This window comes from Phyllostomus discolor, chromosome 5, assembly GCF_004126475.2.
Source record: "Phyllostomus discolor isolate MPI-MPIP mPhyDis1 chromosome 5, mPhyDis1.pri.v3, whole genome shotgun sequence".
NCBI lineage: Eukaryota > Metazoa > Chordata > Mammalia > Chiroptera > Phyllostomidae > Phyllostomus > Phyllostomus discolor.
In genome coordinates this window covers 113261600-113288903 of record NC_040907.2, presented here as the reverse complement: position 1 = coordinate 113288903, position 27304 = coordinate 113261600, and the positions used below count along the sequence as shown (strand labels likewise).

The 27304-nt window shown below is 35.6% G+C and overlaps 1 protein-coding gene across 10 annotated transcripts in view; it reads left to right on the top strand.

Annotated features, from left to right (window-relative positions):
• CCSER2 (coiled-coil serine rich protein 2) overlaps positions 1 to 27304 on the top strand; it is a 220377-nt gene that overhangs the window by 180616 nt on the left and 12457 nt on the right. For 3 of the 10 annotated variants that reach the window (XM_036026729.1, XM_036026728.1, XM_028511327.2), the window contains one exon: positions 16838 to 16922. The exons of 5 other annotated variants lie outside the window; for them this stretch is intronic. In XM_036026729.1, coding sequence (XP_035882622.1) covers positions 16838 to 16922 — 85 coding nt within the window. Of the gene's footprint in view, positions 1 to 16837; positions 16923 to 25797; positions 25838 to 27304 lie in introns of all 10 variants that reach the window. 2 more of the 10 variants (XM_036026727.1, XM_028511324.2) reach the window with 1 other exon arrangement.

The window sequence follows — 27304 nt, the reverse complement described above, 5'->3', positions numbered from 1 at the left end:
GCAGGACACTGAGAGATTTTACTTTCAGGATTTAATGTTAGGCAGCAGTCAGTGAGACATGGATCGTCCTCTTAGCTTTCCAAGAAGCATCCTGATCAAATCAGTCCTTCAGAAGAAATCAGTCAGCCTTCCTAAGAGGTAATAAAAGAAGTAACAAAACTTGCTCCCCTTTTAGTTTGTGCTAGCTGAGTGATAATTTTATTAGGCCTTTATTTGCTGGAACATTCTTACTTTTCTTTTTCTTTGCTATTTTCAAAAACATTTCTACAGATGTTTTAGAAAATTACTATATTTTAAATGTCAAATGTAACTAAAGTTTTTGTTCCCCTAGAGAATGTCTGTTTAGTAGTGTAACCAGAAAAGACACCGGCGTTCGGGCTGCCTGTCACTACCAAATCCAATAAGCAATGACAGTGATTGAATCTTTTATAGGCACTTTATTCAGATGGCCGGTGATCCGAGAAGATGGCGGGTTCATACCCTAACAAACCATCTTTCCCTTTCTTTCCTGGCCAGATCTTTTATAAGGGGGTTGGGGGAGGACAAATGGGTCGGTGAAAGCCTTGAAATTCCAAGGGGGAGGGGTAGTCGCCTGGTACGGATGTCTCCAGGCGGTAATCTCTACCCAGCACCCCAGAAGGTCTGCCGCTTTTTCTCAGGTGCCAGATGGGCCTTATCTGTAGTTTCTGAAACAAAAAGCTTAACATACATATTACTTGCTAGATTTATGGCTATTTACCTTAAGCTAAAATTTTTCAAGTTTTGAGTCCCCTATCAGTAGTATGCTCTGAAACTTCCAAAGGGTTACATTAATATTCCTGATATAGCAGAAAATAATACTGTTTCTCTTACCCAGTCCTAAAATTTCTAAACAAATATAGCCATCCAGATCATTCAGAGCAGTGAAGTATCAATGACCTTCAGCAAAGCCTACCTGTGAAACAAGTTGGGAGGATTATTTGTGGCCTGGGAGAACACAATATGAGGAACCATGTCAATACAGCCTGTCAGAAAGAACCTTTTATAGGATTTGAGCTTTTCCTCGGTGACTGGAAGCAGGGGTTTACTCAGACTAGATACTATCAGAAAGAGGAAAAGTTCATGGTATTTTGCAAATGGTACAGTAACCTTGTTTTTATTCTACACTTAGACAAAGCTATGAAATGGTCTTATTTTGTTTTATGTTATCATGGTCTCAGAGTAACTTTGGTATTCTGTGAGATTGTTTATGAGATCAGTCCTGGACATGAGGGACTGCTTATTACCTTTCTCAGAAGGAATATACCTTGCATGGATTAAATAAAATTCCACCAACCAGATGAAATTTCTTGTACTATTAAAACTCTGTAATACTTGGGTTGTTACCTTTTTATTTTAAAATCACTTACTGTACTTGGTCATGTATTAGTATACTTATTGGTGATGATAAAAGTAATGGTTACATGAGAATATTGTGAGAGAAAAGAGAAATTTGGAGAGTTAACACTTGGATCACATTATGGAGACTTAGGTATTATACCGAGAACTTTCCACTTAATTCTGTAGCCAGAAGGTTCTATTGGGGAACAGGCTTAACTATGTTTTGCTATAAGAAAAATATTACGTGAGAGGAGAAAGTGTGTCTTGAGGCAAGAACTTTGTCTCATTTTTCTGCCAGTGCTTAACACAGGGATCCAGCAGGAATGAATAATCCTAGTGAGCACAGAATGAAGGTTGGAAAGGTATTACAATAGCCCAAGCAAGAGAAGAAAGAAGATAAGGACTGATCTCTGGTTATTGATCTCTCATTGAGACAGAGAGAAGTTCACTGAGACAGAATCTGATGTCTTGATATAAGATTGGATGAGAAGGGTGTGAAGAATGGAAGCCTGGATGACTGGGAAGATGGCATGGCAATCATAAAAAATAGGAAAACCTAGAGAAAGGATTTTATTAGGGAAGGAAACTGCTGGATATTTACATATATATATATAGGTCTTCCCTCATTCATAAATATAAATATATTTACATATATTAATTCATAAATATATGTTTAGACATATATGTTTACATATATATATATATATATATATTTATGAATAAGGGGTCCCCAAAACTGAAAAAATTGTGTATATATTCATGTTTAAACTTCAGTCATCTTCAAAGTACTCTTCATTTGATGGAATGCACCTATGGAGACTTTTTTCCTACTGCTTGAAACAGTTTTTCAACTTACTGATTTTGGTGCTTTTTAGTGCTTCTGCTGTTTTTTGTTGGGCCTCTTTCACATCGGCAAAATGTTTCCCTTTAAGGACTTTTTTCATCCAGGAAACAAAAAAAGTCACCTGGGGCAAGATCAGGTGAATAGGGAAGGTGGGGCATGGGGGTCATGCCATTTTTGGTCAAAAAGCGTGTTGTGGGCAGGTGTGTTCATAAATCACTCATCATGAAATGGGCAAATGCTTGAGTCTTAAAAAAAATTCACTGAAGCTGACCACAGCCTCTTACAACACCACCAGTTGGTACACCGATACAGATGGGTTCCTAGAACCTTGTAGGGGAAGCCTGTACTACAAGGGGTCTGCCTTCCAGAAGATAATATTTAGGGTTTTTTGAGGTGTGTTTGTGTGTGTGTCTGTGTATGTATTTATATTTATTTGACCACTTGAGTTTGAGATTCTGGCCAAAGGGTAGAGGTGTTTGAATTTGTAGGATTGGAACTTGAAAAGTGTAGGAGAAGTTAGGTAAAAATTTAGATTCAAAGTGTGTGGGGAACAGAAATCTTTTATAATAGAGCTCATCCACTGGGAAAACTCAGAAGTGCCAGACTTCTTTTGGGAGCAAATAAGACCCTCCCAGGAGGCTTCCTAAGCTCTCACAAAAGAGGGAGGGACATGTAAACTAATTTTCCTGAATCAAGAAGAGTTTTATATATCTCTCGATATATAAAAAAGTGCAAAGATAAAAATCCCCCAGTGTCAAAAAAAAAAAATCCTCCAGTCTCTAACCTCAGGTGGTAACTCACCTGTTTTCGTCACTGCCCTAAGAGAAAGCAGCTGTCTGAGATCTGAGGTAAGAGTGGCAAGTGTTCTGAAAGACTTGGCTCTTAGTTCCTTACTTTGTCTCTTGCAGTTAGAGCTCACAGAAGGAGGGTTCTTTTTTGTGAAGACTTGGAATCTATAGGCTTTAGTTTATAGAGATAAGGAGATCCTTAAACATGTTTCCCTTCTTTCCCCGGGGAAACTATGACCCTATTAATACAATCAGTGTTTCAAATAATTTTCCTCTGTATTACTCTCATGTGCATTTTGGTTTTATTAATCTTAATTTTTTACTTTTTATTTTATTTTTTTCCCTCTATGAAGTTTTTAATATATGAGTTTTGTCAAATACATTGTACTTATCTTATTGGATACAACCATTAAAGATGTGTATTTTAATTATCCATTTGTCCTATATTATTTTCATCAAGTGATCAATATAAAACTCCTCCCCATTGTCATCACTGGGAGGGATACCGATTTTGTGAGGAAAGTTTGGGGAATAGAACTGAACCCTGTAGGTGGAAATTATAGCTCAGTGTGAAAATTTTTGAGTTGAATATGAGAAAGGACTTTCTAACAGAGCTTTGCAAAGGTAGAATGAGCTGCCTTAAATAAAACTACTTCAGCTCTCTTCGATCCTCAGTTTCTCTCCTGAAAAAAGTGAGAATAATTATACCACTCACTCCATAAACTTGTTGTAATGCTTAAAGTGTTAATCCCATGAATTACTTGTCCCTGAAGTACTTGTTTGTCCCTGAATGTCCTTTCCCTTCTTTTTTTCCTTTTCTGAAGACACAGGCATCCTCCAAGAAACCATCTGTGGCTCTCTCAGAGAGGTTAGGTTTCCGCACCCCCTTAGCTCCTAGGGCCTGTGACTGTCGCTAGTACTCTGTGTGGAAATTATCTCTCTGTGTTTCTATCTACCCCCATGAGATTGTGGACTTCTTAATGGCAGAGACTGTCTTGATCATCTCGGTGCCTTTAGAACCTGCTACTTTACTTTTTATTTTAAATTCTTATAGATATATAGGAAGTTGAAAAATAGTACAGAAAGATGTCTTGTATCTTTACCCAATATCCCCTGTGTTACATAAATGTAAATATAGCATAATATCAAAAGCAGGAAGTTGACATTACTGAATGCATAGTTCTATGCCATTTTACCACTCGTGTAGATTTATGTAACAACCACCATATTTAAGATTCAGAATCATTGCACCACTACAAAGTTCTCCTTTTGTGCTGCCTTTTAATAGTCACAACCACTCCCTTCTTCCCTGCCATTCTTAACTCTGGGAAACCACTAATCTGTTTTCCATATCTATAGTTTTGTATATAATTATATATAAATGGCATTATATAGTATGTGAGCTTTTGAGATTGGCTTTATTCACCCAGCACAACCTAGATATCCATGCAAGTAGTTGTGTCTGTCAGTAATTTATTCCTTTTTATTACTGAGTAGGGTTCCATGATATGAATGTTCCACCATGTATTTGACCACATATATTGAGAGACATTTTGGAGTTTCCAGGTTTTGGCTATTACAAGTAAAGCTGCTATGAATACATGTGAAGATGATCTTGTGTAGGTGTACATTTTTATTTCTCAAATCAGTGTCCAGTAGTGCAGTTTCTAGATTTCATGATAACTGTATGTTTAGTTTTTAAAGAAACTGCCAAAACCATTCACCAGAGCAGTAGTGCCATTTTAGATTATCATTAACATTGTATGAGTGATCCAGTTTCTCTGCATCCTCACCAGCATAGTGTTGTCGTCATTTTTTATTTTAGCTGTTCTGGTACGTATGTAGTGGTAATTCATTGTAGTTTTAATTTATATATATAAATTAAATTAATTTAATTTAATTATAAATTATATAATTTTTATAAATTATATATAAATTGTAAATTATATATAATTTTTATAAATTATATATAATTTAGCCATTATATAATATATAATGGCTAAAAATTATGTTGACACCTTTTTGTGTATTTGCCATTCCGTTCAAATGTCTCTAAATGTCTTTTCTCACTTTAAAATTAGACTGTTTATTTTTCTACTCTTTCATTTTGAGTTTTTATATATGTATATTTTTATATATTCTCAACATGAGTCCTTTATTTGGTATGTGGTTTGGAAGTACTTTCCCTCACTAGCTTGTCTTTTCAGAGTCTTTCACAGAAGAAAATATTTTAATTTTGATGAGGTCCAACATATTGATTTTCTGTTATGGGTTGTGCTTTTTGTGTTATGTTTAAACTCTTCACCAAGCCGAAGATACTGAAAGTTTTTTCTTTTCTTCTAAAATGTTTATAGCTTTACATTTTACATTTAAATCTGTGATCTATTTTGAGTTCGTTTTTATGTGAGATGTGAAGTTTAGGTCAAAGTTCATTATTTTCTTACTAATACAATTGTTTTGCACCATTTGTTTAAAAGACTGTCCTTTTCCTATTGAATTGCTGTTGTATCTTTGTCAAATATCAGTTGATGGTACTTGTGTGGATCAACTTCTGAGTTCTATTCCTTTGATCTTTGTGTCTTTCCCTATACCAATACCACACTGTCTTGAATACTATAGCTATTTAATAAGTCTTAAATTGACTACTGTGATTCCTTCTACTTTATTACTACTTTTCAAAATTTTTTGTATGTTTCTAGTTCCTTTGCCTTTCTACATACTTCTTGTATAAGCTTGTGTGTATTTTTAAATAATTTTTGCCAGGATTTTGACAGGAAATGTGTTATACTTAAATATTATTTTGGGGAGAATTAATATTTCTAGTGTGTTGAGTCTTTAATCCATGATGAGATATATTTCACCATTAATTTGAAACTACTTCGATCTTAATCACTAAATTCTGGTTTTCAGAATACAAGTTCTGTATATGCTTTCTTAGGTTTATTAAGCATTTCATTTTTTGGAGTGATTAAAAATGGTGTTGTATTTTAAATTTGTTTCCTTGTGTTCATTGCTAGTATTTAGAAATACAGTTGAGTTTTGTATATGGATCTTTTTATCATGTGAATTAAATTCACTCGTTCTGAGAGTTTTTCTGTAGATTGCATTGGCTGTGTGTACCATCATGTCGTCTGCAAATAAGAACATTTTTCTTACTTTTGATTTACATGTCTTTTATTTCATTTTCTTGTATTACACTGCTTCTGAGGACTTTCAGTAGTTTGTTGAAGAAAAATGGTGAGAGTGGACATTTTTGCTATGTTACTGATCTAAGGGGGAAGCATTCAGTCTTTCACTATTAAGTAAAAGTTGCCTGTAGGCATTTGAGAGATACTTTTTATCAAGTTGAAGAATTTCTCTATTCCTAGGGTGCTGAGTGATTGTATTATGAATGTGTTTTGGATTTTGTGTTAAATGCTTCTGCTATATGAATATATGTGAACATGTGATTTTTAGTTGCATTAATTGGTTTGTGAATAATGAATCAATCTTGTTGCCCTAAACTTCTCTTGGTCATGGTGTATAATTCTTTTATATATTTTTGAATTCTATTCAGTCATATTTTTATTAAGGATTGTTTTACATCTATATTCATTAGGAATAATGGGCTATATTTTTATTTCTTTGTACTATCTTTGTTTGGTTTTGTGTTAGGGTAATTCTGGTCTAACAGATGAGTTGGAATGTGTTCTTTCCTCTTCTGTTTTCTGCAAGAGATTGTGTAGAAATGGTGTCAGTTCTTCTGTAAACATTTGATTGCCTTCTCCAGTGAAACCATCTGGGCCTGGAGAGTTCTTACTTGGGAGTTTTTAAATTGTTTTAGACATATTCAGATGATCTCTATTATCTTGGATGAGTTTTGATAGTTTATGGTTTTGAGGAATTAGTCTAATTCTTCTCAGTTGTCAAATTTATAACTGTAAAGTTGCTCATAGTATTCCCCTATCATCTTTTTAATGGCTGGAGGATATGTACTGATACCCTGTTTCATTCCTTAATTTGTCTTACCTGTTTTTTCAATCAACCTTAGTGGTTTGTTAATTTTATTGACCTTGAAAAACCAACTTTTTGTTTCCTTAATTACCTCTAATTTTCTATGTTTAATTTTAATAGTGTCTGCTCTTTATTCTATTCACTTTCAGTATATTTTGGTCTTTTTCCCCCCAAGTTGTGTAAGGTGGAAGTTCAGCTTAACAATTTGAGATTTATTGTTTTTATCATTGCTTTAACTGTGTCCTACAACTCTTTTTAAAAAATTATTAAATTCATTGGGGTGGTGTTGGTTAATAATTATATAGGTTTTAGGTGTCCAGTTCTATAATACATCATCTGTATGTTGTATTGTGTGTTCAGCACCCCAAGTCAAGTCTCCTTCCATCACCACTTATCCCCACTATACCCTCTTCTACCTACCACCTTCCTCAATCCCTCTAGTAATCACCATACTGTTATCTGTATCTAGGAGGTTTTTTTCTTTGCTTAATCCCTTCACGTATTCACTCAATCCTTCCCAATGTCCGTCCCCTCTGACACCTGTCAGTCAGTTCCCTGTATCTGTGAGTCTGTCTCTATTTTGTCTGTTTCTTTTATTCATTAGATCCCACTTATATAAGTGAAATTATATGGTACTTGTCTTACTCTGACTGGCTTATTTCACTTAGCTTAATACTCTCCAGGTACATCCATGCTGTTGCAAAAGGTAAGATTTCCTTCTTTCTTAAAGCCAAGTACTATTTCAATTGTATAAATGTACCAGAGCTTTTTTATCCACTCATCTACTAATGGGCACTTGGGCTGCTTCAAAATCTTGGCTATTGTAAATAACACTGTAGTGAACAGAGGGGTGCATATATTTTTTTGAATTAGTGTTTTGGGTTTCTTTGGATATAATCCCAGAAGTGAAATTGCTGGGTCATAAGGTAATTCCATTTTCAGTTTTTTTGAGGTAACTCCACACTGCTGTCCACAGTGGCCACAACAGTCTGCATTCCCACAAACAGTGCAGGAGGGTTTCCTTTTCCCCATATTTTTGCCAGCACTTGTTTGTTGAATTGTGGTTGATAGATAGCCATGCTATCAGGTATAAGGTGGTAATCTTATTGTGGTTTTAATTTCCATTTATTTGATGACAAGTGACATTAAGAATCTTTTCATATGTCTTTTGGCCATCTATATTTCCTTTTTGGACAAGTATCTTCAAGTCCTTTGCCTATTTTTTTAATTGGATTGTTTGGGTTTCTTTGGTGGTGTTTTATAAATTCTTTATACATTTTGGATATTAACCCTTTATCAGGTGTATCATGACCATGTTCTCCCATTCAGTGGGTGGTTGTTTCATTTTCTTGATGGTTTCCTCTGCTGTGCAAAAACTTTTTAGCTTCATGTAGTCCATTTGTTTATTTTTTATTTTGTTTCCCTTGCCCAAGGAGATATATTAGAAAAAAACTATTGCTATGAGAAATATATGAGATTTTACTGCCTGCTTTCTTCTAAGATTTTTATGATTTGGAGTCTAACATTTAAGTCTTTAATTCATTTTGAATTTATTCTTGGTTTTGGTGTATGAAGGTGGTCTAGTTTCAGTTTTTGCACATATCTGTCCAGTTTTCACAATGCTATTAATTGAATACACTATCTTTAACTCACTATATGTTTTTGCTTCCTTTATCAAATATTAATTGACTGTGAAGGTGTGGGTTTATTTCTGGGCTCTCTGTTCAGTTTCATTAATATACAGCACCCAGCAGAAGTGATGCTTGCTTGAGCGTGGTTGGTAGGGTAATAATATGGGTGCAGTAATTTATAGTTTTAATTTGGACATTTCACTTAAAGTGTTGTAAGATGTGCTTGAGCGTAATATTGTTGTTTCAGGATTACATGCCTATGATTTTGTAATAAAAAGGGGCATTATTTGTGCCAGACCCTGAATGTCTGTTTTTATGCCAGTATCATGCTGGTTTTATTACTATGGCCTTATACTATAATTTGATATTTGGTAATATGGTTACTCCAACTTTGTTCTTCTTTCTCAAGATTGCTGTGGTTATTTGGGGTCTTTTGTTCCTTTTCTTATGTGGTTCCATATAAATTTTTGGAATATTTGTTTTATTTCTGTGAAATATACCATTGGTATCTTGATAGGAATTGTGTTGAATCTGTTGATTGCTTTGGGTAGTATGGACATTTTAATAATGGTAATTATTCCTATCCTTGGAACACAGTATATGCTTCCACTTTTTTGTATCTTCTTCAGTTTCTTTCTTCAGTGTCTTACATTTTCCAAGTACAGATATTTTTAATTCTTGGTTAAATTTATTCCTATGTATCTTTTTAAATCCTCACCTGAGGATACATTTATTATGAGAGAGAGAGATGTGAGAGAGAAACATAAATCAGTTGCCCCCCATACATGTCCTAACCGAGGATTGAACCCACAACCATTTGGTGTACAAGACAAGGCTCCAACCAACTGAGCCATATATTGTATTACATATACAATATATTGCTGGATCTGGTTTGCTAATATTTTGTTGAGAATTTTAGAATCTATGCTCATCAGAAACTATAATTTTCTTTCTTTGTTATGCCTTTACCTTGTTTTGGAATTAGGATTATAGTGGTCTTATAAAAAGATCTTGCAAGTCTATTCTCCTCTTGAATTTTTTGGAATAGTTTGAGAAGGATTGGTGATATTTCTTTTTTAAATGATTGCTAAAATTCTCCTGTGAAGCCATCTAGTCCAGGGCTTTTGTGTGCCGGAAGGTTTTTTTAATTATTGCTTCAATTTCATTCATTGTTATCGATGTATTCAGGTTTTCTGCTTCTTCCTGTTTCAGTTTTGGAAGAGTATATGTTTCTAAAATTTATTCATTTTGCCCAGGTTGACCAATTTCTTGGCATATAGTTGTTCATAATAATTTTGTACAATACCTTGTATTTCTGTGATATCAGTTGTTACTTCACCTCTTTCATTTCCGATTTCATTTATTTGAGTCCTCACCTTTTTTTTTTTTGATGAGTCTGATTAAAGGTTTGTCAGTCTTGTTTATCTTATCAAAGAACAAGCTCCTGATTTCAATGAACTTTTATATTGCTTTTTTTAGTGTCTATGTCATTGATTTCTACTCTGATCTTAATTATTTCCCTCCTACCTGCTCTGGTCTTTGTTGTTTTTCTGGTTCTTTTAGTCATAGTGTTAGATTGTTTATTTTCTTGCTTCTTGAGGTCAGCCTGTAATGCTATGAGCTTCCCTCAGGAAAGCTTTCTCAGTGTGCCATAGATTTTGGGTGGCTGTGTGTTCATTTTCATTTGTTTTTAGGAATTTTTTTAATTTCTTTTTTTTTTTAAGAGCATTTTGCATTTGTTAGGATGTTCCCAAATTTCAGTTGTCTCTTTTTTGTTTTTTTAAGATTTTATTTATTTATTTTTAGGGAGGGAAGGGGGGGGAGAGAGAGAGAGAGAGAGAGAGAGAGAAACATCAATATGCGGTTGCTGGGGGTTATGGCCTGCAACCCAGGAATGTACCCTGGCTGGGCATCGAACCTGGGACACTTTGTTTCCCAGTCTGCGCTCAATCCACTGAACTATGCCAGCCAGGGCTAGGAATTTTTTTGATTTCTTGATCTCATTGGTTACTCATTCATTATTTAATAACATGCTTGTTAGTCTCCAAGTATTTGAATGTTTTTGAGTGTTTTTAATTGAGGTTGATTTCTTTAGGGTTGGTCAGAAATTTCATTCAGTTTCAAACTAAACATAAAAGACATTTTTCATTTTCAGCAATAACTTTATTGAACAGCCTATTCACCACTTTGTCCCACTACCTCTGCCATCCTTCAGACATCTTCATAATTCCATCTTCCTGAAACTTTTTTCTTTCTGAGTAACAAACTGTTTTAGGTGCCATTTTGCAGTCTTCCAAGAAGTTTAAATTTTTTTATTAAAATTTTGTAGACCAAAATAAATGGAAATCCTCAGGTGCAGTGTCTGGTGAATACGGTGGATGAGTCAGAACTTCCCAGCCAAGCTATAACAGCATTTGCCTGGTTATAATAAAAAACATGCAGTCTTGCATCATCCTGATGGAAGATTATGTGTTTTCTGATGACATTCTGGACACTTTTTGTCCAGTGCTCCTTTTAGTTGCTTTAATTGGGAGTAGTACTTGTTGGAATTAATCATGGTTTTCTGGAAAGAGCTTTCAATCCCACCATATACACAACAGTATACCTTTGAAGACCAGCCTTTGGTATGGTCGGTGGTGTTTCATTTCACTTGCTCCACAGTCTCTTCCCTTCCACATTATTGTAAAGTATCCACTTTTCATCACCCGTCATAATTTGTTTTAAAAATGGAAGGTTTTTGTTATGTTTAAGTAGAGAATCACATGTGGAGATACATTAAAGAAGATTTTTTTCTTTTTCTTTTTTGCTTAACTTATGTGGAACCCAAACATCAAAGCAATTAACATAATGAAGCTGGTGCAAATGATTTTCAACACTTCATTTTGATATTTTTAATATGTTGGCTATCTCCCATATGATATAATGTTGATTGTTCTCAGTTAATGTCTCAGTTTGATTGCTATCAACCTCAGCTGGTGTATCCAACCATGGAGCATCATCCATCAAGAAATTTCTAACACAAAACTTCACAAACCACTTTTGACATGTTCAATCAGTTGCAGCACCTTCTTCATACACTGCACAAATCTTTTGTTGCATTTCAGTTGTGCTTTTACCTTTCTTGAAATAATAAAGTATAATATGCCAAAAATATTGTGTATTTTCTTCCACTTTAATAAGATGACTACACAAAAATTCAATTTTGATAAGTTTTTTAAAAATGCACACTGATATGATAGTTGTCACAATACAATCTAACAAAATGGTATTGCATGAACTTAAAGGAGTTCATCATCACCAAGCCCTTATTATATGAAATGTTAAAGGGATTTATCTAAGAAAAAGAAGATAAAAAATATGAACAGTAAAATGGCAGCAAACTCACAATCATTAACAACCACACCTAAAACAAAAACAAAAGCAAATTAAGCAAACAACTAGAACAAGAACAGAAACACAAGTGGAGATCACATAGAGGGTTAGCAACAGGGGAGTGGGAGGGGGAGAGATGGGGAAAAGGTATAGAGAATAAGTAGCATAGATGATAGGTAGAAAATAGAAAGGGGGAGGGTAAGAATAGTATAGGAAATGCAGAAGCCAGAGAACTTGTATATATGACCCATGGACATGAACTGAAGGAGGGGAGTGTGGGTGGGAGGGGGTGTGCAGAGTGAAGAGGGGGAAATGGGACAGCTGTCATGGTATAATCAATAAAACATTTTTTTAAAAAAGACATCTAAGCACTACTAGTGCCATCTTATGGAAAAAAAATGAATAAATGTTTTGTCTATCCCAATAATTTCATGCCATTTTGATCCATGAAAATGCTCCATATGATTTCAGTTTTCTTGAATTTGTTAAGGCTTGTGTTGTGGCCTAACATGTGATCTATTTTTGGGAATGATCCATGTGCAGTAAAGAAGGATGTATATGAGTATACTTCTTTTGGGTGAAATGTTCCATAAATATCAATTAAACCATTTGATTTAGTGTGTTAATGCCACTATATCTGTCTTGGGTTTTTTTTTTGTCTGGAAGATCTGTCCATTGTTGACAGTGGGGTGTTAAAACCCCCTATTATGACAGTATTAATGTCAATATCTCCCTTAAAGTCCACCAGGGCTTTTTAAAATATACATTTAGGCACTCCTGTATTAGATGCATATATATTTACAAATCTTGTATCTTTTTATTAGATTGAACCCTTAAGAATTATATAATGATTCTCTTCATCTTCTTTTATGGCCTTCATTTTGAAGTCTATTTTGTCAGATATAAGTATTACTACACCAGAGATATGTATATTGTTATAAAGCAGTTTATAACGTGAGAAAGCAATGACTTTATTCACAGTGATTGGTTATGATAATAAGAATTTTCATTGGTTACCTCATATCAACCTTGTGAAACAGTTCAAATTTTACTTAATGATTTCCAAAGGCATACACAGGAAATGACCCAGGTCAAACTAGCCTTGTGAAATAGCTAAATTAAGCTTTGATTGAAATAGTAAACTGGTTTTGTCTGCACAGGGAATGTTCAAGGCTGGTCTCCATGTGTTAACAATATATTTAAATTTATGTAGTCTACTAAGTATAGAAATCTTATTTTACTTTATGCCCCTTCTTCTCCCCCACTTATAAGTATTTTAAACATTTCCTGTACATACCTTAAGAACCACATAAGATTAGAGCCAGACAAGGGTGGAATCCTAGCTTTCAAATTAGTCTTTTCTGATAATCGTGGGACCTGGAACTGCAGTTTTTCCCATGGTGTTTTGCAGATTATTTTGTACAAATTTTGGGTATTACTAGGCTTCCTCTTTCCTGGTAATACCTTTGGCAGGGTGCAAGTTTTACTGGAGATTTTATTGCTTTTGCTTTTGTCTTTGCCTATTGGTACTTCTGGGTGCTGGCTACTCTGTCACCTAAGCAAGGATTCATTAGGCAAAAAGAAAACCCAGGAATTCACTACTATGTTTTTCCTCAGGTTTAAAGGTCCCCACCTGGTCTGTCTTATTAGCTTCACCTTTCAGTGTTTATGTTTGTTTTATATATGATATCCAGGGTTTTTAGCTGCACTTTGCAGGAGAAAAGGGGACAAGTCTGTGTGTTCCATCTTGTGCTGATACTGGCGGTCCCTCTTCTATTAAATTTTAATTACAATATGTTGCTTCTACTCTGTGAAAGTCATGTATAAAGAAGTCAAAGTTCATATCAAGAAAAGTAAGAGAGCAGTTATCCTAAGGGTGGTTATGTTTAGTGGAAGAAAAAAATTTAAATCAACATAATGAACAGAGGAAGAAAAGTTCCCTAAGACATGTATCCATCAAGAGATATGGATGCTTATAAACAGAAGTGGTTGTTACTTTAGGTAGGATTGGGAAAAGCTTTTAGAAAATGGGTTTGAAATGTAGGGAAGTGGAAGGAGGCATTTTAAGTGGCAGAGATAAAATGAATAACATTCTTTGCCTTTCTAGACATAAACTCAGATGACAACTATTCAGTCAGCTTAATAAATATGTTCCCCTTGGCAATAGCAGGCAGGGCTGTTATTTATTTCACAAGGTTTTCTTACTCTCCTCCTCATGCTCAGGCCTGTGACAGAGATCATGATATGTTGGTCTTAGAGTGAAAGAAGGGTTGTCATTGTTTTTGTTTTTTAAGATTCTTAACTGCTTGCAGTATGTGTCCAGGCCTAGGAGATGTTATAGCTTCATTTTTAGATGAAAACAATAACTTAATCCATTTTAAATCAGTAAGCTGTTATTTAGAGTCTGCTGTGTGCTGGGGACTGTTAGTCAGAGAAGGTGAACATTTGACATCTTTTAAAAAGGTCAGGTTCACCCTGGTCAGTGTGGCTCAGTTGATTGGAGCATCGTCCCGTAACCAAATTGGGGGTTCAGTCCCTCATCCAGGTGCATATGATCCTTGGGCTGGGTGTATACAAGGGTCAACCAGGTGATGTTTTTCTCTCACACTGATGTTTCTCTCTATCCCTTCCTGAGGATTAAAAAACAAAACAAAACAAAACTCAGGTTCTAGGTATTGTGACAAATACTTTTACTTAAATTATTTCAAAGAACTAAGAATTTATTAGGAGGGGCAATTTAATACAAAATTGATTGTTTTAAATGCCATATAAAGAGAGTTATAAAATGAAAGGATAGCATTCATTCCAGACAAGTGGGAGTAAGGACAGATATGTGAGTAATTGAATTATAAGAATTAACATTAAAAAATTTCTTAAATATGAACCATTTTGCTTTAGTCCATTCAGGCAGCTTATAACAGAATACCATATAATTGGGTGGCTTACAAATAATAGAAACTTATTTCTGGAGGCTGGGAAGTCCCAAGATTAAAAGCACCAGCAGATTCAGTGTCTGGTGAGGGCCAACTTCTTGGTTCTCAAAGAGCTCTCTGACATTTCTTTTATAGGGACACTTATCCTTATATTCATGAGGGTTCTACCTTATGACCTGATCACTTCCCAAAGATTCCACCTTCAAACCATCACACTGGGGGAATGGATTTCAACATATGAAATTTTAGGGGGGCACAAATACTCAGTCTATAGCACAGTCCAGACCTGCATAAATGAAGAAATTGAGGCTCACAGAAGAGCAGTCACTTACTCAAGGCTATCGGGCTTATGGAAGATCTAAGGGAAAACACAGTTCCTTTGGCACCCAATGAGTACTATTTCTACAGACCTTCAGAGAGAATTTATTTCTTTGAGAAGGATTCTGATGGCTGGTTTAGCTTATATAAAAATTCCTATCTGTAAGTTTTTTTACCTAGGACCATGGATAGAATTTGGCCCTGTTAAAACTCATAGGGAGGAAAGTATGTACTTCTTGATTGAGGAGTGTTTTGTGTAAAGATTAGAACCAAAACATTTATGAAATAACAAAATAGAGTTTTGTTGGCTAATACCTATGTCGAGTACCAGTCATCCTATTAAATATTTTCTAAACTATTTTCATAAACATCTATGGCTAAATTAGTGGGAGAAGTATAATTTTAAAAAACAGGATCTTTGTTTATTAGGATATTCTAAAGATCATTCTGTTCAGTTTTTTGTAGCTTTTTCCCCACTTCGGCATAGAAAATTGATCTTTTTTTTTTTTTTTTTTTAATAGGAGATCTCTTATTTTGTAGTGAACAATGTAGGATTACTTTTAAATTTAAAGTGTCTCATTATACTGAACTGAGCCGGGAATGTTATTGATAGAGAAGTGTCAAACAGATTTTTATTTGGACCAATCAATGTTCTTGAAATATGTAAACACCAATAAACTACATTAGTAATCTTCTAAAATTCATTTCTATGTCAGATTAATTGGTTTGAAAAATTATGCATACTTTCTTTTGCAAATTGAACTGAATATGATTTACAGGCTCATTTTCCTTGGTGATAGTGTTTCAGTAGTTTTGACAACAAAGTCACCGAGGAGGCTAAGAACAGAAAGAATGAGACCCAGTCTGGTTTGTGTGACATTAAACAAATAATTTCTTTATTAAATACCCACTTTTATCTGAAAAGTGAAGAAATCAAAGTAAATGACATTCCAGATGTATTTTAATTCAGAAACCTGTATTAAAATAAGTAAAAAACTAAGATGCCACAAGTTTTTCAAATTTAAAAGCATGCCTTTGTAACCTGTGGCCTGTATGTCACATTTTTGATATAGTACTCACTCTCACAACATCCTGAGTCTTCTTAATGCTGTGTTGGTTCTGCTCTCTTTACCTAATGTTCTTTATCTGCTAAGTCTCTGAAAACCTATGATTTCAAAAGAAGTACAGAGTTTTTGCATGGTAATTTTTTTATTGCCTAATTTATAATTGATGCAGTGTCTGTGTATTTAACACCTACAGTCTATCTTCCCTTCTAAATGCTTTCATTTTTTTTGCAAGACTGGAATATATGCTACTTTAAAAAGAGATATAATGATAAATGTATGCTAGAAAGAATATTTTATTTCTTATGTATTAACTACAAATATTAGGGGAAGTAATTTTTTCTTAAAATATATGAAAAATAGATTTGGAATTACAAATTTTTAGTAATTTGAGCTGCCTATATTAAAAAAAAATGAAATCTGCCTTCTCATTAACACTATTGTTGTGTTTTTTAAAAGAAGTATAACTATGGTTTCTTTATTTTTTTGGTTCCCTTTTTTATTATACCTCCCTACCCCGTCTCTTTCTACACAGGGTGGGTATTCTGCTCCCTCCTTCTCTCCTTGGCAGGGCTCCTTCCAGGGGATCCCACGGACTGTTCCACCGCACCGCAGACAGAGTGAGTCTGTGTCTCTCACTCCTATCCTGCTCTGTCTTCCCCTTCATGGTATTTCCCTTCTGCATGATCTGACCCTTCCCAGCACCTCCTCTCCCGTTTGGTGACCTGCAGGCACATGCTAAACCAGCACTCCCTGGGCTCCTCTCAATTAACACTTCCTTTGATTGCATGTAAATAGACTTCCACCTAGAGCCTTTCAGAGAACTCTCTGAAGTTAATTTCATTCTAAAGTTTTTGAAACCTATTGCCAGTGACCCTATACCTACTGACATGCGTCTGTCTCTAATGCATTTTTTTCATGACCTTGAGATACGTGAATGAAAATTGTTTTTACCTAGTTATGTTAAAAATGTACACTATCGGCAGTGGTATAATAAACAGATGCATTCCGTTTAGGGAACAAGCTTGTTGCACATTTCTTTAAATATTTCCCAATCAGAAGGCTTTGATTATGCCATTGTATCCTAAAATAAAAATCTTTTAAAACATTTTTCAAGGGTGTCTTTTAACAATATGTCCTTGTAATTCATTAGCCACTTTACAAGTACAGAAAAAATGGCTTTTGAATATGCATGGTTTACTAACATTTCTAATGATTTAGTAATTGTTTGATTTTTAAAAATCTGTTTACATTAAAAAGGTTTATTTTATATTATGTACCTGGGTATATCTGGTAAGTTGGTTATATTTTATCTTTTTTGAAAAGTCACCCAAAAAAGCTAATGTTAATGAAAAAGAAATATAAATATTGTCAGAGTCACTTTTATATCTTCTCCATAGATTTACCCTTATTTGTGATTCATATCAATTTTTTCATAAATTTTCCTTATCTATGTAATGTATCAAAGGTCCAAAGGGAGGAATTTTAAGCAGCTAAGTGATTTATTAAAATAAAATTTTATTTTTCTAAATTAACCAAAATGATTAGGTATCAACATGAATTTGAGACAGTGTTTAAAGTTTATTTTTTGGCTATTATGCCTCTCCTTCCCTTTTGCACTGTTTGTTTTAAAGATAAATAGAATAGAGTGTTTGTATAGGTTTTTATATCAAGTTATTTACTAGCAGGTTAATTTGTTTAGTGGGTGCAGTGAGAAGAGGAATTTATCTTCTCCTTTTCCATCTCCCACCATTTCTGTAAACTTTCCTTATTTACCTCTCTTGTCTTCAAGTAAGTTTCTTTCTTTTCTCCTCTATTTAAAGATTTCTGGCATATAAAGAATTATGCTAAATTGCTAGTGGTCTAATCCGAATTTCAATTGCAGTTATAACAAATGATAATGTATTTTGGGCTTGTAGCCAGTAAACAGCCTGGTTGACAGGTTTAGCTCAGATTAATATACCTACCTTGAATTTACTGAAGCTTGCTTTTAGCACCTATTCTTTACCCCCATTATTCTTTTCCCCTATTCTCCTTCCCCTCAACTAGCTGTAATATGGGCTTGAAGTTTAAGGTTGATTATTCTGTATTGCAGATAGATTTATTTTTAAAACATGTTTCTCAGAAACATTCATTCACTAGTTTCTTATTTGTGTAGCTTTAGAATTTTCTTGTTCCTTTCCTGAGTTATTGGCTGTTTATTTTCAAATGCTTCTTCCGCCTTTCCTCTTAGCTTTAGAGCTCTCTTTCATTTCCACCTATGAAGCAGCACTGTCTTGCAACACTACTGTCAAGATCTGTGTTTCTAGTTTTTCTAGATCAAATCTTCTTTCTTTGAATCTCTAAGTTAGTAAAAAGAAAGTTTTGGTTTTCCAGAGTTTGGATGTATAAGTCATCTAGGAGAAGATACATATACATTAGAGTCTTTTCCTAGGTCAGTTCTCATGGCTAATACAACTTAGAGAACTGGGCCTGGTACTTGATCATTGAAATTTATAGAACCCTGTTTGTGGAAAGTGGTGACTAGATGACTTGTCCATAGCTTTTTGACAGCTGAGCTTAAAAGGTTCCTTTAGAGAAGAAATACGTTCTAAACTACTAAGCTATTTTGAATTTACCCTCAGAACAGCCGAAGCGTGTGTCACAAGTGGGCACAAGTAACCAGGTCTTAGTGATCTAGGACAAAGAATTGAACCGAACACACAGAGTTTTTTAGCATAAACAAAGAGGAAAGATTTACTAAGTGATAGTATACTCCACAGAACATGGGAGTAGGCCAACTCTGAGTAGAGATTGACCTCATGGGCTGGAGGGATTTTATTCTTATAAGGCGGATCCTTCCTGGCTAGTTTTGGTGGGCTTTACTGCGCATGTACAAGTAGTTGTATTACTTTAAAGCTACTGTGCATGTGGTCTCCCATGATCCTCCCCGATTGGCCACCAGGGAAGAGGATCCCGCAATGCTACCGAATTGACCCCCATTTCTCCTGGGGTCCCCCTGTACTAGGTTCACCTTTCCCTTTGCCAGAGAATTTTAGCTCCATGTCAGAGATTGGTGAAAAGGAAAGGAGCTATTTATTCAAGTTATGCAGACTTAAGAGTAATGACTTAATGTCTTCATCAAAACCCCAAAGTCCCTTAACACACTCACAAACACACACAGTCCTTCCTTCCCCCCTTTGCCCAGTCTGGGGTACTGTATCTCAGGAAAAGAAATAGAAGTCCATGGCTCAGGCCGCTCCCTGTTCTTCCCAGTAATTTGTGCTCAGCTGGCAGGCCTTCCTTTCGGTTCTCAGCACCCTCAGCTGTGTTGCCAGGATCTCCAGCCAAAGCCATGTGGTGGTTCTCTGCTGAAGCCGCGTGGTGATTCTTTGCTAAAGCTGCATGGTGGTTCTCTGCTGAAGCCATGTGGTGATTCTTTGCTAAAACTGCGTGGTGATTCTTCTCATGGCTGCGGGGATAGGGGGTGGGGGGTTCCAGGGGTGGGGGATGCTGGTAGGGGGTGCGTGCCCCCCTGCCCCCACACCCAGCCAAAAGTGCGTGGTCCTCCTTAATGTGGCTGCAGCCAGGTGCTTCTCTTCAATGGCTGCTGAGTCTGGGTTTAAATATCCTTCCAGCTTTATTGGCTGCCATCTATGAGTCTGCGCAGGGGTGGCCCCATGTCGTGGAGCCAATCATCTCCAAGCTCTCACACAGGCACTGTAACTAGGGGGAGTTACCTCCCAGTTACATCTTGGGGGAAAGTTCCTTCCATCCCCCTGGCTCAGAGCATGGCCACAGCTATTTAACATATCTACGAAACCAGTTAAAGGTTATAGATGTGCTAAAGGACCAGGCCAGAGGTTAGCTGCAAAGCTGTTGCTATGTAAAACAGCTCTCAATGGTCCTGCTCCATGTGTCCCTTCCCCCAACTCACACCTGTGGTAGAGGGTGAGGACATCCTATATATCTTTCTAATATTTCCTGGACACCTTAAGTTCTGAACCCCATTACAAATCCTTTTGGAGACCCTCTGGCTGCACCCTCCTACGCATGTACTAACAAAATCATTATTTTTATTTTTTAATAATAAAATATAGAGAAAGAAAAGGATATGGAATTATGGGAGTAAATTCATTAGTTTTTCAGATCTCTTTACTAAACATATTCAGTGAAATAATATTTGTTTCCACAATTTAGTTAATCTGTGATTTCTAATTCTAATTTTTCAGAGAATTTAATTCTGTAAGTGATGGTTGATAGTTGAGTTTACCTACATTATAATCTGTTCCATTAATACATTTTTTCTGATGCCCTCTTGAACATTTACTAAAGTGAACTGCCTTTAATTCTAAATGTAGAAGCCAGGTAGGGTTACCTATTAGTCATTAGTAAGGCCATCTGCTCTTGGCTTTTTATTATTACTATTTTTTTAATGTATGAAAGTAGTAGACATCCCACCATTAAAAAGCCTGGCATCATTATGCGGAGTGAAATAAGTAATGTTTGCACAGAATATTTGGCTCTGGTCACTCCAGAAAGCTGCACTAGCCTGGCAGCTTTCCTGAATCTAAGAATAACTCGACAAAAATGGAGATAGAAGGAAAATCCTAGTCTTCTAGTATTTTTTCTTTCTCAGGACATTTTGACTTGCATTTCTTTTCTTTAGTATATCACTAGTGTCAACTTGAGGATGTTTGTTCTCCAATTTCAAAATAAATTTTTCTCTGGATCAGCAGAAAATATCTCCATGTAGTGGTTCTTCCTATATATTGTCAGTAGGCACTTCAGCCTTTGTCCAAATTGACTTAACTGGCATTGGTTTAGTCTTTCTAATTACCAACAGTGTAAAATTAGAAAAAATAACCTACTCAATAGCGGAAAATTTAATAAAAATAACTTTTGTAGTTATTTTTATTAGAAATAAAAGTAAAAAGCCTTAATGGTAATCTCAAATAGCATTTCTCTTTTTTAATTAAATACTTTTGAATTTTATTGTTGTTCAAGTACAGCTTTCTGCATTTCTTGCTAGAGTATATGCTTCTAGGAATTCTTGACTTTTCAAAAAGTTTATTTAGAGATAATACCAACTTTTTACCATGCATATAATGACTTAAAATTTGCTGTTTAACACCTTGCTTAAAGGAATTTAGAAATCTTACCTACCTTTACCTTAATGTTACAGAACAAACAAGGGGGGCCTGGGACGATATACTATTATTGAAAGAAGGCCCCGGGTCTGTTATGTCTGCCGCCAGAGGAAAGACGTCTCTCAATGCCAGAGATTCATGAAAAAGAAAGGAAATGTTTATTTAATGCTATACAAACTTAAAGTAGTGACCTAATGTCTTTATTAAAAATCCTAAAGTCCCTTAAAAGACCCAAAAACAGACACAGTCCTTCCTTCCTTCCCCCTTTGCCCAGTCCAGAGTACCGTATCTCAGGAAAGGAAATAGAAGTCCATGGCTCAGGCAGTCCTCTGGTTCTTTGCAGTTAGTACTCCATTTCGACTGGGAGACCTTCCTGGGTTCCAGGCACCCTCCCCTGAGTCGCCGGGATCTCTGCTAAATCCAGGTGGTGGTTCCCCCTTCTAAAGCTGCGGGGGTCCCCACTCTGGCAAAGGCACGTAGTTCTCTCTCCCAGGGCTGCGGGAGTCTCCACTCTGCTAAAGCTGTGTGGTTCTCTCCTCAATAGCTGTGCACTTCCACAGCCACGTGGTTCTCCCCCTCAGGGCTGCCGCCTCTGGGTTTAAATCCCCATGCCAGTCTTCCTCTGCAGCCCCATTTCTGACTCCTCCCACACTCGGCTTCACATGCCAGAACTCAAAGCCTTCCAGCTTTACTGGACTGCCATCATGAGTCTGGGCAGGCGTGACCCCATGTCCTGGAGCCAGTCTTCTCCGAGCGCTGTAACTCGGGGGACTTGCCCCTCCAGTTAGGCCTTGGTGGAGTAATTACTTCTGTTCCCCTGGTTCAGAGCGTGGCCACAGCTATTTAACATATCTAAGCGACCAGCCAAAGACTATAGATATGTTGAATGACCACACCAGAGGTTAGCTACAAGGCTATTGCAATGCGAAACAGCTCTCAAAGGCCCTGCCTCATTTGTCCTTTCCCCCAGCCCACACCTGGGGAATGGGGGTGAAGACATCCTAAAATCTCCTGGACACCCTAAGTTCTGGACCCCATTTCAAATGCCTATTTGGGGTCCCCCCTCTTGGCTGCACCCTGTAACATTAATATGTGAATAACATAGGTTATTCACAAAATTGTTCTGAAACACCAAAAATAGCATAAATGCATATTTATGTCTCAATAGCCATATGTCTTAATGGCCCAGCAGGCTTTTATAATGTTGCCTTATTTCTAAATTTATATTATAATAACTAATGATATTACCAGAATTACATTAAGAATGGTGATTATACTGTCTTATATCCTCCTGCTTCTCTATAACCTTCAGGTTGTTTCACAAGCCTTTTTGGAAAGCAACACTTAGATTACAACCTGTATGTATTCATTGAATAAAGCTATGCATTTGAAACTCAACACCATTTGTATGTATATTTAACATTCACCAGACAAAAGATTCATGAAATAATACTTTCTCTTAGGACATATGGTACTACATATTTTATTCTAATTTTTTGTTTTGCTTTTTTCATAACCCTCCCAAAATGGAATTTATTTATAAAAAATTGTGTATTTATTCTTACATGTTTAAACTTCAGTCACCTTCAAAGTACTCTCCATTTGATGCAATACACCTATTGAGATATTTTTTCCATTGCTCAAAACAGATTTTGAACTCACCAATTTTGATGCCTTGTAGTGCTTCTGCCATTTCTCGTTTCACCCCTTCCACATTGGCAAAATGTTTCCTTTTGAGGACTTTTGTACATCTAGGAGAACAAAAATGTCCCTTGGGGTGAGATCAAGTGAATAGGGTGGGTAGAGCTTGTGGGCTGTGCCATTTTTGGTCCATAACTGCTGAACACTCAGCATAGTACACTTGTAAGTCGCCCATTATGAAATGGAAAAATGTGCTGAAATAGTCCTCAAAAAAACTTCACTGAAGCTGAATACAGCTTCTCACAGCAATGCCAACTGGTACACTGATACAGATGGGTTCCTAGACCACTCATCTAGCAGGAGGAAGCCTGTACTATAAGGGGACCACCCTCCAGAAGATCATTCTGGTTTTTGGGGGTCCCCCTCATATAGTAAATATTTCTTAAAAACATAATTTTAATAGCTTCATATTACATTATCATGTTGATATACTCTAATTTATTTCATTTTTTCCCTGTTGTTGAGCATTGGTATTGTTTCTATTTTTCCCTGTTAAATAAGATATTATTGCAGCACAGGTCATTCTTGTGTAAAGATCAGTGTTAGCATTTCTCTTAAGTAGATTTCTGGAAGGATATTAATTAAAGGCTGTGCATTTTCTGGAGAAGCTTGCTGTATATTGTTGAACTGTCAAACATGCTCTTAAGGTATGCATTAATGTGGCTCAATCTGATTGGCTTCACCATATGACTAATTTTATATATAAGGAGTCTATCAGCTTCAGTGCTTTAATGAGAAACTAGCTTTAGGAGTGACTTTTCATAAAAAAAATAAAATATTTTCCTGTGAAATGGAATCCAAGGTAACTCAGTAAAAATTGAATAATTTGATTATACACTAAGCTAATGTTTTTGATATGTGGTTAATGTAGAATATGGTTCTTTGTCCATTTTTGCAGCTAATTCGAGTGCTGTTTAGTATAGTCATTGGTTGAACTGACTAGAAATGTGCACCAAATTCATGGTCCAGTACGCTGTCCCATAAACCTAGGCATGGGTTAGTTTCTCTCTCAACAGTTTGCAATTATGAGAAACACAGCAATTACTGTTTTCTTTATAAGCCTTTTATAACAACCTGCTCTGCAGATTTGGGGATTGTTAGCTGGATTTGTTGCTGTAGCTAGTTCCTATGGTGTCCTACTCTGGATAAATGTGATCGTGCCAATGGAATTGTACTATTATAATGTTACTTAGTTTTATTTTCTGAACTACTCTGCATCCCAAAAGTAGATGCTGATGAGTTCTGTGTCTTAGAGATCTGAAAATTGAGCATCTTATACTGATTGTGCCTGAGTAGTAAATGCTTACTTAAGTCACTGTTACTCACTTTGATAGTTTTGAAAAGCAGTTAACTGATCAACTTAGAAGAGCTGTTGAATTTCTTATTTTAGAATTTGCTTATTTATAATTTATATTTATAAATCAAGTATCTTTTCTAAGTTCTTTGAGATTTAAGGGGCACCATTCTGAGATATAAGGAAATAAGTATGCATTTCACAAGAAATCTTGGAAGCTATGATTGGGCTCGTGTGAATTATAAAGCAGAATTCATTTAATTTACAGTAGTCTCCCCTCATCTTCAAGATATACATTATGAGACCTCCGTGAATACCTGAAACTGTGGATAGTGCCAAATCCTTATATATACACTATTTTTTCTTCCTATACACACAGACCTTTTCGATTTAAAGAAGAAGTCCTTTACAGCTTCTCTTGAGCATATTCTAATTTCCAGTATCACTACTCCTGGTCTTTGGTGCCATTATTAAGTAAATCAAGGGTTACTTGAACATAAGCATTGTGGTACTGTGGCAATAGATATGAAACCAAAAGAGCTACTAAGTTACTAGCTGGCAGGTAGCATATACAGTGTGGATACACTGGACAAAGGATGATTCATATCATAGGTGGGGTGGGGCAAGATTTCATCATACTACTCAGAACAGCACACAGTTAAAAACTTAATGAATTATTTATTTCCGGAATTTTCCACTTAATATTTTTGGACTATAGTTGATTACAGGTTACTAAAGCCGCAGGTACCTGAAACTATGGACAAGGGGGAACTGCCATAGTTGTACTAGGATCCAGTCATGTCTTCCATCTCTAGTGATGTGTGGAGCCTCATTAATAATTTAGAACATTATATTTAAGACATATGTGAAGATAAGATTATGATTAATTGGTCTTTAATGCAGCAGCAGTAAAAAATGTAAACTAACAAATACTAAACTGTATTTAGTATATAATGCAGAAGACTCTGAAATTATTAAAAATAATGTCTGCTTTTTCCATAAGGGATTACGTGCAACTAAACCTTTTTAGATATTTGGAGAATGAATATTAAATTATGTCAAAATTCTTTTGAATATTTTATTTGGAAAAATTCAAGTGATTCCTTTAACATGTGAGAACTTTTACATACACTGTTCTGTAGACATGAATATTTGTATTAACTTGCAAGAAAGTGTAACACTTTAGCAAGAAAGTCTAACTCTATTAAATTGTTTTATTTCATATAAACATATTAAATAATAATGTCTAGAAAAAACAACAAAGGCAAGGCTGTTGCCCGGTCATGGCAATTCTTTGGTGTTGTGTGTGGTCTCTGACGCCATTGTCCTGTCTTTTTCTTGTCTCTGCTCTCCCATTATGCCATTGGCAAGGAGTTGAGAAGTTAGTCCATTACTTCTCTGACAAAGCGTGGTACAGTACAATTTCAGATTTTTTCCTACCACCTTTCTCATAAATCACTTTTTTGGTTTTTTTTTTCCCTAGTTTGCATGGTGCATGTCAGCTTGCATGAAATTATAGGCATGTTACAGATGGCACTATTTCCATCTTTCTTTTAACCTTTAAAATGTATTTAGTAATAATAAACTCATATGTACCAAGAAAATAATTTTAAGTAATTCCTGTTTCTATTATGCAGTAGCATTGTTTCACTACAGAACATTTCCTGCTTTTTATCTTATACATGGAAATATTTTTACTCCATCAGGACTTGATGTACCTAGCTGCCATCTTATTATTGCTGGTGACTTTAGAACAAGAATCTTTATAGAAACTGATATGAGTATTTTTTTTTCTTATGGTAATGCTAGAAATCTTTGAACTGGTATGCAAAGGTGAAGTTTTTCTTAGTGGTGAGTGCTGATTAGCCTTTCCTTGTATTCAGTGTATTTTTTCAAGTGGGCCACTTGGGACCACTGTTTCCCACAAATACTGCTCTAGAGTGTGGTTTGCATTTGGTGTTTGAGAATTATCCTGTGTAGGATAGATCAGCTAAGAAGGAAATAGGGTATTATCCATTATCTGAATGTTGGTATTGGATATGCCTATTGAGTTTTTAAAATAATATCTGGTTATGTTGCATATTCTAAAAGTCATTGTAATTACCCAAATAGCACAGAATAATGTTTTAGCACTGCATTTTAAGTTCTCTGTGGGTTCAAATTCTAGCTTTGTCCTTTGCTAAGGTGTGTGAATTAGACATGTTACTTAAGTTCATTTAACCTCAGTTTACTTATTTACCAAAAGAAAACATTACCTTTCACCTAGGGTCTTTTGATAATTAGAGATCATATAGGCAAAATTACAGTCTGGTTCTTTACCCCTGGAAAAAGAGGAAACCTTGTTCTTAGTCCAGAGTATAATATTTCTCAAGTATTTGTAATGTGTCAGACATTTTACTAAGCACTTTATATATATATATTATTATTTAATATTTACAGTGATTTGAGGTGATGTAGATTATTGTTATTATTCTCATTTTATAAGTTATGAAATTCCAACTCAGAGTAGTAAGATAATTTTACCTGGTGTCTCACTGATAGTAAGTAATAGACTCAGGACTCAAAACCCAAATCAGTCTGACTTGAAGAGCTAAATGGTTCAATACTGTGTTATACTAGCTTCTTCATATAGCCATATGTAAATTCTTTCTGAACTTTAAAAAATAAGATTTTATGTATTTATTTTTAGACAGAGGGAAAGGGAGGGAGAAAGAAAGAAAGAGAAACATCAATATGTGGTTGCCTCTCTCATGCCCCCTACTGGGGACCAGGCCCACAACCCAGGAATGTACCCTGACTGGGAATTGAACCGGCGACCCTTTGGTTTATAGGTTGGTGCTCAATCCACTGAGCCATACCAGCCAGGGCTCTTTCTGAA